Raw genomic sequence first — 13015 nt, 5'->3', positions numbered from 1 at the left:
ATTCCAGCTGTTAATCCAGGACTGTCAAGTCCACCACTAAACCATGCCTCTAAGCAACTACACATTTTTTGAACGCTTCCAGGGATAGCGATTCCACCATCTCCCTGGGCAGCCTGTTCCAATGCTTCACTACCCTTTCCATGAAGGAATACCCAATCTAAACCTGCCCTGGTCAACTTGAGGCTGTTTCCTGTCACTTCTTACCTGGGAAAAAGAGACCGACCTCCATCTGCCTACAACCTCCTTTCAGGTAGTTGTAGAGAGCAATAAGGTCCCCCCTGAGCCTCATTTTCTCCAGACTAAACAACCCCAGTTCCCTCAGCTGCTCCTGTCAGGAGGGATAAAAGATGTCCCTGTTCATGACAGGGGCAGTGGACTAGATGACCTTTAAAGGTCACTTCCAACCCTAACTATTCTACAATTCTAGGAAAATAAAGTAGGAATGAAAAGTTACATATATTCATAATCTCAGGAAAAGATTAACCCAGTCTTACAAGTACACATGTACAAGTGGAGTCACACAGTGCTTACTTTCACAGGAATGCAGGCTTGCAGGATCAGATCTTCTGTGCCGTAACTGCCAACCTTATTGGACTCACTGTACTGGCTTTATTTGGCCTTGGAACAGTATAGTCAAAGCACTGAATTTTTTTCAAATGTTTTCTAACTCTGAGAAGTCATGGAGATCGTTTACGGAGAGGCGCGTCAAACAGTTGTTTACTCAGAAAAGTAGGAGACATCCTTATGTGGTCATCATGTTTTACTGTAGCATCTTCATGGAAGTTCAAGGGAAACGAGAACAATATTGAAATACACACCCATTGAGCAAGTACCATTATTCCAGCTTCAGCTCTTCTGAGTTTCATTTTCTATATCTCCTCTTTTTTCTTCATAGTCTTCAATCTTTTCTCTGATACTGTATTTCCCATGCATGCTCCCCTATCGATGCCTAGAAACAAGAGTGAAGCTGCATCTTCAGTCCTACAAAGCAGCAAGGGGCATGGGATCTTTCATTGTCTTCTGCTCCCTCATACGACTTTCTTTTCAAATCAAACCTTTATATATATATATATATAGAGAGAGAGAGAGAGAGAGTATTTTTTTGTGTGGATCCTTTTACTTTGATTGTACTAAACCACTATGGGAGAAAGACTGAGCATATTAGAGAAGTGGAAGTGATAGATTACTATATTTTATGAACTTTCATAAAAATCAATACCAGAAAGCTTTGTGAAAAACTTGTAATAAAAAGACATTACGAACTAGGCAGCACTGAGGATTTGCCTGAACCCCACCTTGTGTTCTTCCAGTGTTTAAAAGGGCTTCACAAAAAAGAACCCACCCTACAGGTGAACACCAGACCAATATCTGGTTAATGATCTAAACAAACGTAATGCTGTGAAATAATATGATCTAAAGTAAAATAAATCGAATCCACTGTATTTGACACTTTCTCCTGTGTGCAAGGGCCCTTTTCTTTTTTACTTAAAGCTGAGTTGGGGCCAAAATACATAGGTGTTTCTCTTTTACTGATGCAAGAACATATTTAACTCAAATACTTAATACACTATACAATGCTAAATTCTTTACCATTCCTTTAACACTGAAGTGCCAGGCTTACATTTCATAAAGTCTTCTCTGGATGGTAAAATTGATCAGCCTGTTTTAACCAAAAATCAAGGGGGAAGTGGGGGAAGAGTTAGCTGTGTGGATTTATGGGCACACCAGTTGTTGGGTGCACCACAGTTGTAGAGGCAGTGTCCATCTACCTGTCCAGTCCACTTACAGTAACCCTGTTCTTCCTCAAGTAGGTGCTGGCAGAAATGCATACACGTAGGGAACTTTTATCTAAAGTCATACCGAGTAATTCTGTCCCCATTGAATTCAGGAGACATGCTGACTCATCAGATGGAAAGGACAGAAAGTGGCCAGAAGGAAGGAATAAACTATTCCCCAAATTCACGGATTCCTCTGTCCTCTCAGAGTCAAGCAACCCCACACTGTGGTAGCGCACTTGGTCTCCAGCAGACTCTGGTACTCCTCCTGCAGTACTGAAACCAGCCTTCTAATGCACTGTGGTACAAGAATAACCAGGAATCCCTCCACCTCCTGCCAGAACAGGATGAAAGAAGAGATCAATATTCCTGCAGCATGCACAGGCAGTATCAGCTGCTTCTTTGCCATGACTGCAGCAGGCTGTCACTCCCCTCGTGTCCTCCCTAAACAGCCATCTGAGCAATTTCTGGTGATCTGGTATCTCCACAAGTTAGCAATATGCTTATAGGGAAAGGTGGGAATCTCCAAGCCTTTAGGCTGTTGGGATGGTTTCAGATCCAGAGCCTGGATGCTGTCCAGGTTCCCTGAGAAGGCTTTCACACACAGTCCTTCATGAATTATTCTGCACATCTCAGCACCAAATTTCCATGGCAGCCAGCCAGGACAGTATAGTCAGCTTCTGGAACAATCTTACCAGCAAGGAAGAAGACAGTGATAAAAATATTACCTTCCTTGTAATCGGTTGCTTTAGTTGCAGTGGACTACTGTTGGACTGACATCCAGCAGATGACAGAGCTGTGAAATATTAGCAGGGACCACCTAGTCCCCCACCCATGTCTGCGGGGGTTGGGGTGAAGGAGAGCAAGGCAAGCTACCTACACTGCAAGTGGGCCTAGATATGGTTTCCGTTGCTTCACATTCCAGGGATACGCCTACATGAGTGTCTTAATTCAAATTAGAAATGTGCTTTTGAGGGAAATCTCCCAACTGCCTGAGCTCCTGACATCTCGGTTCTCATTGTGAAACTGCTTGGGGTACGTGAACAGGATGACATTTGGATCAAATTAATCCAGAGGTTGTGCTGTCCTGGAGAATGTCTAATGCGCTCCAGCCTTTCTGGGCATCCAGTCTTCAGGGTCAGATAACAGCAAGTCCAGATACTCCTCAGGACACATATAATGGGGGTGTCAGGTCCTTGCCATCAAATGTTGTGCTGTCCAAATCAATTCCTTTTGCACCACACCACTTGCTAATAGACCCCTGGCAGCTACCCCAGTACCTAGAAGCTACTCCTAAGTACAGAATCCATCTTCCCAAATGAGATCCAGGCTGTGACAGATGTCTCATTTAGGACAGTACATTACATAGATTAATTCCTCTAGATGATAAAGACCATCACTCCATTCTGTTAGATGTAATTTATGTGCCTGTAATTTTAAAAGATAAAGTGACTGATAACAATATAATCCTTCATCATTCTACTGCCCAAATTCAAACAAACACTATAAAACTCTTAAGACAATTAGTTTCTGTCTCCTCAGTCTCCAAGCATCCTCCAGCATTTGCAAGCAAACAAAATTATTGTTTTGCCAAGACTTTTAAGGGACGCACATCAACGTTTTGCTCAGTCCAGCCTGCTCTCTTCCTCCTTTTATTGCCTAGGGAATAGATCCCGAAGCTTTCTTATCAGCCATTATCTGCACATAGTCGTGTATCTCCTGACTGACTGACACAAACTGTTTGCAGTGCAGAGCAACTTCCTCCCATCATCTGTTTCAAGTAGATCCACTGATACTGATAAAAAAGAAGCCCATTTTGCTTTATAAATATGTATTTAAAACACCACCAGTGTTGATAATTGCAGTGCTCTATTCGTATCTTCCTGAGAGGCTGTGAGTTCATACAAGTATCTCCATCACTCAGCTCTTCTGCTAGGGCAGTTCTGTGGTCCCCAGACCTTTAAGCATACAGAAGAAGTCCAAACCTGCCCACCAGTGACAAACTGGGAGTGCCTCAGGGCCAGGACCACTGAAGAATTTTAGGTAACTTTATGGTCAGTGTCTAAAGGACTGAGGAAGTCATGCGTCTTCAGGAACAAATGGGGGCTGAGAAGGGACATTCAAAGTCAAGGTTCAACTCTCACATCATTTCTACACCAAGTACCCATTCCCCTTTTAGTGCATCTAGACCTGAGACGCTGAACCTTTGAATGCTGTATGAAGATACACATTGTTAGTATTACTGAATGTGGCCTTTGCTAAAATCTCTCTCACACAATAGTTCCAGAAGGCTTTAAAGTCCTTGCTTTACAGTGATTTTACTTTTACTGCTTTTTTTTTTTATATAAACAGCAGAAATTTAGGATTGTGATTAATATAGCAAATGTAATTCTGCCATGTAATTTAAGTTATATGTAAGTGATATCATAAATCTGTAAATGCTTCCAAAGTCTGTAGGCTTCTTGCCAGCATTAATTTTGGTATAAAGTAAGAAATATTTCTCCAGTGTTTGATTGCTTTTCAAAATCCAGGTCTGATATGCTCTTCAAAAATCTTTCCCAGTCTGTCTTCTTGTAATGTTCAGTGGAGCTTAGAAATAAAAATTTATGCCTACATATAGATTACTTACATAGGTGAAATACTTTACAAAAAAACGAGCTATTTCAAGATTTATAGCTTTTTGCTAAAACTATGGCAACAGTTATATTCAACTACCTTGACACTAACTTATGAAAATGTATTAAATTTTAAATATAGAAAATACAAACTTTTATTAATTCTCTATTTTATAATGCATACAAATGTGCACTGAAAAATACTCCCAGGAAACAGACCTCCCATGTAAATCACTCAGAGAAAAACTGATTTCCCATAAGTCATAGAAACGTTCTTAAATCACCGACACTAGTTAATGAAGATTGCTAATGCTGTATTAGATGTCTGATACAGAACAGACTCATACTTGTGCCCTTGTACTCAGCATAATCATGGCAGAAGTTCATGCCATCTCAGAGTCATGGGTTATGTCCAATATGGAGTTATGATGCAGTTATCCATCATTAGGAATTTAAATTATCAATCTGATGTTTAAACTAATTGAAGGTGACTAACCCAGGAGATGGCGGGGAGAGGCAGATCGTAGAAACACAGAGTCACAGGGTTTGGATTGGAAGGGACCTTTGAAGATCAAAGAAGATAGAATCGTCTGCTACCTCTGGCCAGCAGTGATAGGCCAGTATTGCCAGAGTTATTTTCAGATTTGGGGATAAAAAAATGAAGTTTCAGTGGCTGTGCTTGACTGTGCTCAGATATCATGGGTTTAGGTTTTAAGATACCAGCTGGATTTAGCTGCTTCAGTATTCTAAGATATAACTGAAATTTCTCACAAGCACGAACTGACTTCTTTAAATTCTAGTTTTAATGAGCTAACTGCAAAAAGAAATAAGAACTGAAGCAGTCTGAGTAAATGAAACCCAACAGACAGCTACATCAGGATTGTGTGCAAAATCATTTCATTCCTATAACGTGTGATTGGCAGGCAGCGTCAGGGCTCGTGACCTGGTGCATACCTGGCAAAGGAGCTGCTGGGACACAGTCCACTCGTCCAGACTGGCAGCTGTTGAGCATGCACGGAGCCATCACAGCATCTGCTGGGAGTGCGTGTGCAAGTGCGTGCATGCGCAGACCCCCCCACTCCACATTTCCAGAAGACACAGCGGGTGAGCACGTGCAGACCTGTGAACCCAGGCACATGTCTGAGTTCTGCACGATGGATGGAACCCACACTGTTTTGTACGTTTCTAGAAAACATGCAGAATAGAAGAGGTAACATGGATGTGAACTGGGACACCAGTTGATTCATTTTCTCTAGCCTTAATATTCATCTGGCTAATGTTGGCTGATCATGTAAAATTCAGGCTGGTGTCATTGGGGAGGGTGAGCCAATATTCAGGAGCAAAACCCAGTGGGTATCAACCCTGATCCTGCAGTGTTCCCAGTGCCTCCAGGCAAAGCGGTTCTAGGTGACGGTCAAAAGAAGCAATATAATCACTACTTTGTTGCTGAGCTTAGGCTTTTTCTTTCCTTCTCATGTTTTTTTATTAATACTTCTATCCCTGCTGCTTACTGTGGAAATGATACCAACGTTCTGAAGAAACTAAGCCTTATCTCTTTGGAAAATAAAAATCCTTAGTGCTGCACAGCTGACCCAGCGAGGTGATTACTCAGCTAATACAGTACCTGTCTGCCATCTTGTGGCACTGTAGGGTTTGCAACTTTCTGGTTTATTGCATAATTTCTATTTCAGATAAAGTTACCGGGTTTTAACTTCCAGATACCATCTAGTTAAACAACACACACACACAGAGTGAAATCTTGGTTCTGCTATCTTGACTGATAGCAGTGTCAAAACTGTTGTTGATTAAAAGACTTCCAGACTGCACTATTTTTATTAATTTCAATATCTTATTATGTCAAAACAAATACAAATTCAAACTATAGAATCAAAAAATGGGTTTGAGTTTTAAAGAATACATTACTTTTATACTGAAATAACATAAAGTTGTCTCTGAAATAATACCTTGTGTTTGTATTATGAATTCATCTGTATTTTTCATTTTGAATACTTTGGTGTTTTTAAATAGCTACCTCCTTTTTCAAATCTGCCTGAAGAAAAAAGAAGCTGCTTCTTTTGTACGACTTCAGGCGAGATCCTTCGAGTGCTTGTTCAAAATTTACTTATTTTTCAAAAAGAAAGGAACATATGGGAATGTGCTACTCAGATTTCCTGCTCCTGTTTTCAGGCTGGAATCACCAACTCGATCTTTGAGCATGGATGCACCACGAGGAATTAATATCAAAGCACAAGCTGGGAATATTGAAGCTCTTTCCCAGATGGATATCAAACTACACAGCAGTGATGGTGTGGTGAGTACAAGCTCTTCTGTTTCCATAATTGGTTGATCTTGCTGTCAGAATATAGCTAATGACTTCAAGTCTTTCTTTCAAGTTCTCTTAATTCCTCAGATTTTAGGATATTAAAATTAATGATGCCAATAATAAGACTTCTACATAGGGGTCATATTAAATACTGCTACCAAATGACATCATGTTGTATTAGTTTAGAGAAATGTTTTCTAATAAAACTTTGAGAGCGCTCAGCTCCCCCCTAGCACAGTGATCCCCAGGCATCCCAGCATGGTCCTCAGCCCAGAGGTAGACACTTGGTCCCAGAGTTGTTAAACTAGGGAGGTATCTGCAGACATCATTAAGAGCTGCCCCAGCAGCAGCAGCACGCAACACACAACAGCCTATTTGTCCCCTCTGTGAAGCTGTACAATGCCACTTCTTCCACAGAGGAACTCCAGACCAGCCTGTATGTCCATCCTTAACTAGGTGGCACAGCTGTGATGTTCCAGCACTTGGGACAGGACAGAGGACAGACCTGGGTCCAGCAGCAGCAGCAGAATCTATGTCCCACTATTCAGTGTGCAGGCAGGGGCTCTGACTCTTGTCATAGAATCATAGCATGGTCTGGATTGGAAGAGACCTTAAAGACCACCTAGTTCCAACCCCCCTGCCATGGGCAGGGACGCCTTCCACTGGACCAGTTTCCTCAAAAGCCCCATCCAGCCTGGCATTGAACTAGCCTGGATGGGGCATCCACAACTTCTCTGGGCAACCTGTGCCAGGGCCTCACCACCCTCACAGGAAAGAATTTCTTCCTAATGTTTAACCTAAATCTGCCCTCTTTCAGTCTAAAGCCATTCCCCCTTGTCCTGTCACTACATGCACTTGTAGACAGTCCTGCTCCAGCTTCCCTGTAGGCTCCTTTAGGTGCTGGAAGGCTGCTCTAAGGTGTCCCTGGAACCTTCTCTCCTCCCAGCTGAACCACCCCAACTCTCTCAGCCTGTCTTCACAGGAGAGGTGCTCCAGCCCTCTGAGCGTCTTTGTGGCCCTGCTCTGGAGCCACTCCAACAGGTCCATGCCTGTCTTCTGTTGGGGGCCCCAGAGCTGAACACAGTGCTCCAGCTGGGTCTCATGAGAGCGGAGTAGAGGGGGAGAATCGCCTCCCTTGACCTGCTGGTCACACTGCTTTTGGTGCAGCCCAGGGTGTGATTGCCTTTCTGGGCTACTAGTGCACATTGCCCAGTCATACTGTTCTTTCATCCACCAATACTCCAAAGTCCTCTGCAGGTCTGCTTTCAATCCACTCATCATCTGGCCTGTAACTATGCTTGGGATTTCCCTGACCCAGATGTAGGACCTTGCACTTGTCCTTTTCGAACTTCAAGAGGTCTCTGCTAAGGAAGAGGACGGACACCAGATTATCCCTCCCACGTTCTGGTGCCTGCCCAGAGCCTCAGTCTCAGAGCAGCTTTGTGTATAACTACTCTATAGGCAGTAGGAGGCTATTCTTAAACCACTGCCTAGACAAAGTCATTTTGTGACACGCTATTGCATTATCATCTCTAACAAGCCCATTTGTCATGCTTTCTCCCATGCAGCTTTTGCTCGATGCTGAAACTGTGCGACTGCCCAAATTGCCTGAGGGTACAAGGGGTGGATCTGGTATTTCTCAGGGGCTCTACGAAATCTGCGTGTGTCCGGACGGAAAACTCTACTTGTCGGTGGCTGGCGTGGGCTCCACTTGCCAAGAATACAGTCGTGTCTGCCAGTGAGGCACTAGAAGAGGCTGCACAATCCCCTTGCTGGTCTCAGTTTTATATTATTGCTGAAGAGCATTGCTGAAAGCAGAATTTTCAGAATTTTAAAAACAAAGTACTTCAGTTTAGGAAACAAATCTCTATCTACAGTTCTGGACTACAGGGTGAAAGGAGAAGAGCACAAATAACATTTCAACTTCAGAACAATGATCTGAATCAAATTATATGTTCTGTCAGTAACACTTGGAAAACAGCCTTACAGAGAGCATTAAAAAAATAAAAGGAATATGTTTCCTTGCTGAACTATTATTCAGTCAGATTATTATGTCATTGTTAATATTTTTGAGCTACATGTTTTTTTTCTCTCACTACATGTAAACACTTACTGCATTAGTGGGTGAAATTAAATTGAGGGAACTACTTGAACTATTTGCTAAGACAACGCATTATTTGGGGAATTCAGAAAGTGCCAGCAAATGGTCTATGCAATTTTGTTCTTGCAATAACACAAGATACGAAAAATGTGGTATTTGTACAAGTTCTATGTAAAAGGTGTTAATTTGCTAATAGCTTTCTATTTTAATTTGGCAACATATATACTGATTTGCTTATTACTGAGATTCATATAAAAATAACTAATACAAAAAGCTCCAGGAGTCATTTATACCTCCCCCCTGTGTCTCAAATCTGTTCACTGTACAGCAGAGAAATATGTTAGTATATTTTATAATAGCAATAGTTTGTTGTTCTGCCTGTACCAGCATACTCATTGAAACCCTTTTATATTTTAGGACATGCTAATTCAACAAGGCAATTTGCCAGCTGGACGAGTAAAAAGAGAAATAATATGTGGCTCCAGATTGTCTGACACAAGGAACTGTTTGGGCGGTGGGAAAAAAAATCCTTTTTTGCAGCCCACAGGATTCAATTAAGAGGACTGTTTCATTCCCATCTGTAGCTGTTGACTGATATTTCTGATCCTGTCAGAGTGAGAGACTATCACAAATGGAGAGAGTAAAAGTACTCTTTATTATTTTTTACATCAGGACTTTGGATACAAAATAGATGCTCACCAGAGTTGCCAAACTATTTATTGATGTTGTAGAGAAACACCACTGCAGACCTATTCCCCTGTACAGTGTTGCACTGAACACAAATAAATTGTTTGCACACCTCTGGGTAGCAGGATTTGATTTAATAGTCTCTTGTTTAAACGTTATGGGGTTTTAACTCCTTTGATGCTATTTTGTATACACTTAATAATATTATTACCCAGGTAGGAGTTGCTATCACATAGTGCCTTGGTGTCTATTTGCAGAAAGATTTTAACCCATAGTTGTTATTTAAACACAGAATGTCCATCCATTACAGGAAAGAATCATCATCCTTCAAGCAGGAGAATCAGAACAAAAGAACTGCTAAGACTGTGCTGGTTTTTAAACTTGCTACTTCAGCTCTGGTGGACAAGCAAAGAAACGCAGCGCTCAGTTATGATCCCAGGTACCCAGAAAAGACTGAGCTGAGAAAGAGCCCCCAGTTAACAGTATCCACTGTTACTGTGGTAAAGCCCTGGGTAATTCCTGCCCCAAGGGCAGCCTTGGTAATTTATCCAATGAGTCTAATGTGCAATACTGAAATTGTCCTTCATTAGCAGGGTGGAGCCCTCAGCAATTAATGCAAACCAGAAGAACTTCAATAGGAAAAGTAGGAGACGTGCATAAAATTAGCTTTTGGGTCCCTTCAGGCAAAGGAGGCAAGTGGATCAGGGTCACCCATGCTATTTGGAGAGTGCTCTGATGGCTAACATAGTCCCTAAGGGAGAAGTAGGAAGTCACACATCTTCCATTTCTGAAATCCCCTTTTCCTGGGCTTAGACATATATATCCAGGTGTGCGCCCAGGGCTGTTGGCCCTACAGAGAGGAATATTCGCCTCTACAGCTATATCTCTCAACTGTCTCTCAACTACACCTCTCTCTCAACTAAGCCCTCAGCTGAGACAGAGTGCAACAGAAACGTGTCTCTTCAGCATTCCTTTAAAGTCATTTTAGGTGGTTCCAGCTTCATGTGCAAGCTTTTGCAAACCATATTATGAGCAGAGTTATGTTATTCATTGGATAAAAAGTATGAGTCTTAAAATAAAGGACAGCAAATTCCATTGGATGTGCCAGCTACCTAAAAACTGCTGCTACAAGTCACATGGAGGGCTGCCTACTGTCTTTTCCAGATGTAGTGTAACAGCAAAACTGGGACTTCAGCCCTTAGAGGATCCAGCCACTGCTTAGGCATTTGAATTGTCATCATATCTGTGTTTTCTGACATCAAGGAACACACGCCCACTTCCATGTCATACCAAACTACTCATTCACCTAATCTAATTCCTAAATATTAGCCAGATGCTGTAAGTAAGTATGTTAGTTACAATCTGCCTATTCTGCTGGGAATGGAAACACAACATTTTCAGTTGTGCATTTCAAGCTTCTGTTTTGGAAGCACATTTTTCAAATGTGATTTGCCAGTTAATACAAAGCAAGGGATTGAATCCAGGCTTTCCATGTATCACAACAGTAACCTAATCCCTGAACTACTGGGTATTTGTAAGCCACTTCTGTTGCCGCTTCTTACGTTGAAGTCGCTCTGTTTTAGATAACATTTTTACAAAGCCGTGGCATACAGCTGGCAAAATCGGGGTGCAGTTCCCTGGCTAGCAACACTACTATGCGTTATGGCCTCTCAGTTAGACACGGCAGTAACTGCTGCCTTTCTTGTGGAGATAAACCCTTTGGACTTGCTTCAGTTCACAGGTGGATTCTGAGTAGTACAGAAAAACTGAAGAGGTCTGCTGTGTCCTCAGTTCTGCCATCATCCAAATCACCAGCTTGCCCCTCTTCGTTGTTTAAATTTCATTCCTCTTTCCATTACGCTACAAAATTGACACTGAAAATGTGGAGTTGCATTATGTCAGTTGTGCATGTTTTTTAAAGCATGGATGGCAACTTCTTGTGACTGAAGAATATCTTTGGGATTTTTTTCTTTTACGTGCAGTTAGTGGAGAAACAAAGTTTATGCCAAATTTACCACAGTGTAATCAGCTGACGCGATGATCTGAATTGTTGTTAATCTCAATATAGTTGATAAATCACTGAATTATAATTTCTGGTTTCTCCATGTGGGTGTCATTCCATCTCTCCTTAATATTTCAAAATTATTGCTTCTGCTTGAATCAAACTTCAGTAAATAGTTACAGATTAACAGAAAATTATGGCACAGGAAAGTGAGAGCACGCACATGTAGTTTATTTTCAAAAGCGTTATCCAAATGGAGAAGAAAAAACCCACTACCCAGCATAATGAATTGTACTGTTTGCATATTTTTTTTCCCTCAAAAAGAATTATTTACAGCAGTCTTGTAACTGGTTGGGATTGTTACACAGTGGAAAAGTAAAAATATTAAAATGGTAGTAAATCTTTATTGGTGATTGCCCAAACAAAAACGTCTTTGTTTCTATTTCACAGTTCTTTAGTATTGACATTTGCCTATCTTCATATAGATTTATGCAAAAGGAATTGCAAAAATTAACTGAAAACTGAGTTCTTAAATAAACTTTATACATTTTGAAAAGTCTGCTGCTTCTTTTGTGTTCAAATGAAACACAGCTTAAATTAATGTTTTCATTTTTAAAACACAATTATCTTCCCAAGAGTAAGAATGTGAAATTAACATTATTTAAAAATATGAACAAAAATCTTGGTCCCAACTACAAAACCACTTTCCAGAATTTAGAAAATGCTTTACAATTAGATTTCACTGGACATCTGTAATTCCTTTGTTTTCATCTGTAGTAGGTGAAAATAAGCAAAAAATTGTGTCAGTGTTACTGAATTAATTACCCAGAAAGCAAACCAAAAAAAAGATAAGCAGTTTTGATGGAAAACTCATTGACAGACACTTCCATGTGACAAAAATGTGAGTCTTCAAATGAAAACATCTACTGTGGCTGTCATTTAACTATTTTTGAACTACTACTTCTGCCTGTGTTCCACAATGCCAATCCAGCCATCCTCAACGTGTTCAGATCCAGCAATTGGAAAGCTCAAAGTTGATACTACCTTCCTTTAATTGGAGCAATTACAGTAGATTTTATTAAAGCCTCATTAAAAGCAACCCAAGTACCAAGTGAATGTAATCCTTATCCTAATAGCTCTTAAATCCAGATTTTCAAATCACCATAGTAACTTGATTTTGATGATTATTTGAGTACAAATATTGCAAAGCTTCATCTCTTTATACCACAAACCCATTTGTTTTTCTTTTGGTAGTTGCCTATGCAAAAATCTATTTTGTTGATCAAAGGTCTTTATCTTGTCACCAATCGCTGAGGCAAGTGCTTTTTAGAATTGGTGCTAATGCCATTGTTTGAGAGGAAAACTTTTAAAGCTTCCACAAGATGAGTAACAAACCTCCAAGGCTTATTACAACTGCAGTTCCTTAGATTTAAGCTATGGAAGTACAGTTAAACCGGTTTCCTGAACCACTACAGGACCTTTGCTAAACCTCACAACTACAATCCTGGGAGA

General features: G+C 40.9%; 1 protein-coding gene across 7 annotated transcripts in view; it reads left to right on the top strand.

Moving 5' to 3' along the window:
* Positions 1–12059, top strand: part of SGCG (sarcoglycan gamma) — a 134941-nt gene extending 122882 nt beyond the window's left edge. For all 7 annotated transcript variants that reach the window (XM_040583467.1, XM_040583466.1, XM_040583471.1 and 4 more), the window contains 2 exons: positions 6578–6701; positions 8282–12059. In XM_040583467.1, coding sequence (XP_040439401.1) covers positions 6578–6701; positions 8282–8455 — 298 coding nt within the window. In that variant the 3' untranslated portion in view covers positions 8456–12059. The remainder of the gene's footprint in view (positions 1–6577; positions 6702–8281) is intronic.
* Positions 12060–13015: the final 956 nt, after the last annotated feature.

This window comes from Falco naumanni, chromosome 2, assembly GCF_017639655.2.
Source record: "Falco naumanni isolate bFalNau1 chromosome 2, bFalNau1.pat, whole genome shotgun sequence".
In the NCBI taxonomy this organism is placed as follows: Eukaryota; Metazoa; Chordata; class Aves; order Falconiformes; family Falconidae; genus Falco; species Falco naumanni.
The sequence above is the reverse complement of the archived record's forward strand: the minus strand, read 5'-3'. Positions and strand labels throughout refer to the sequence as shown.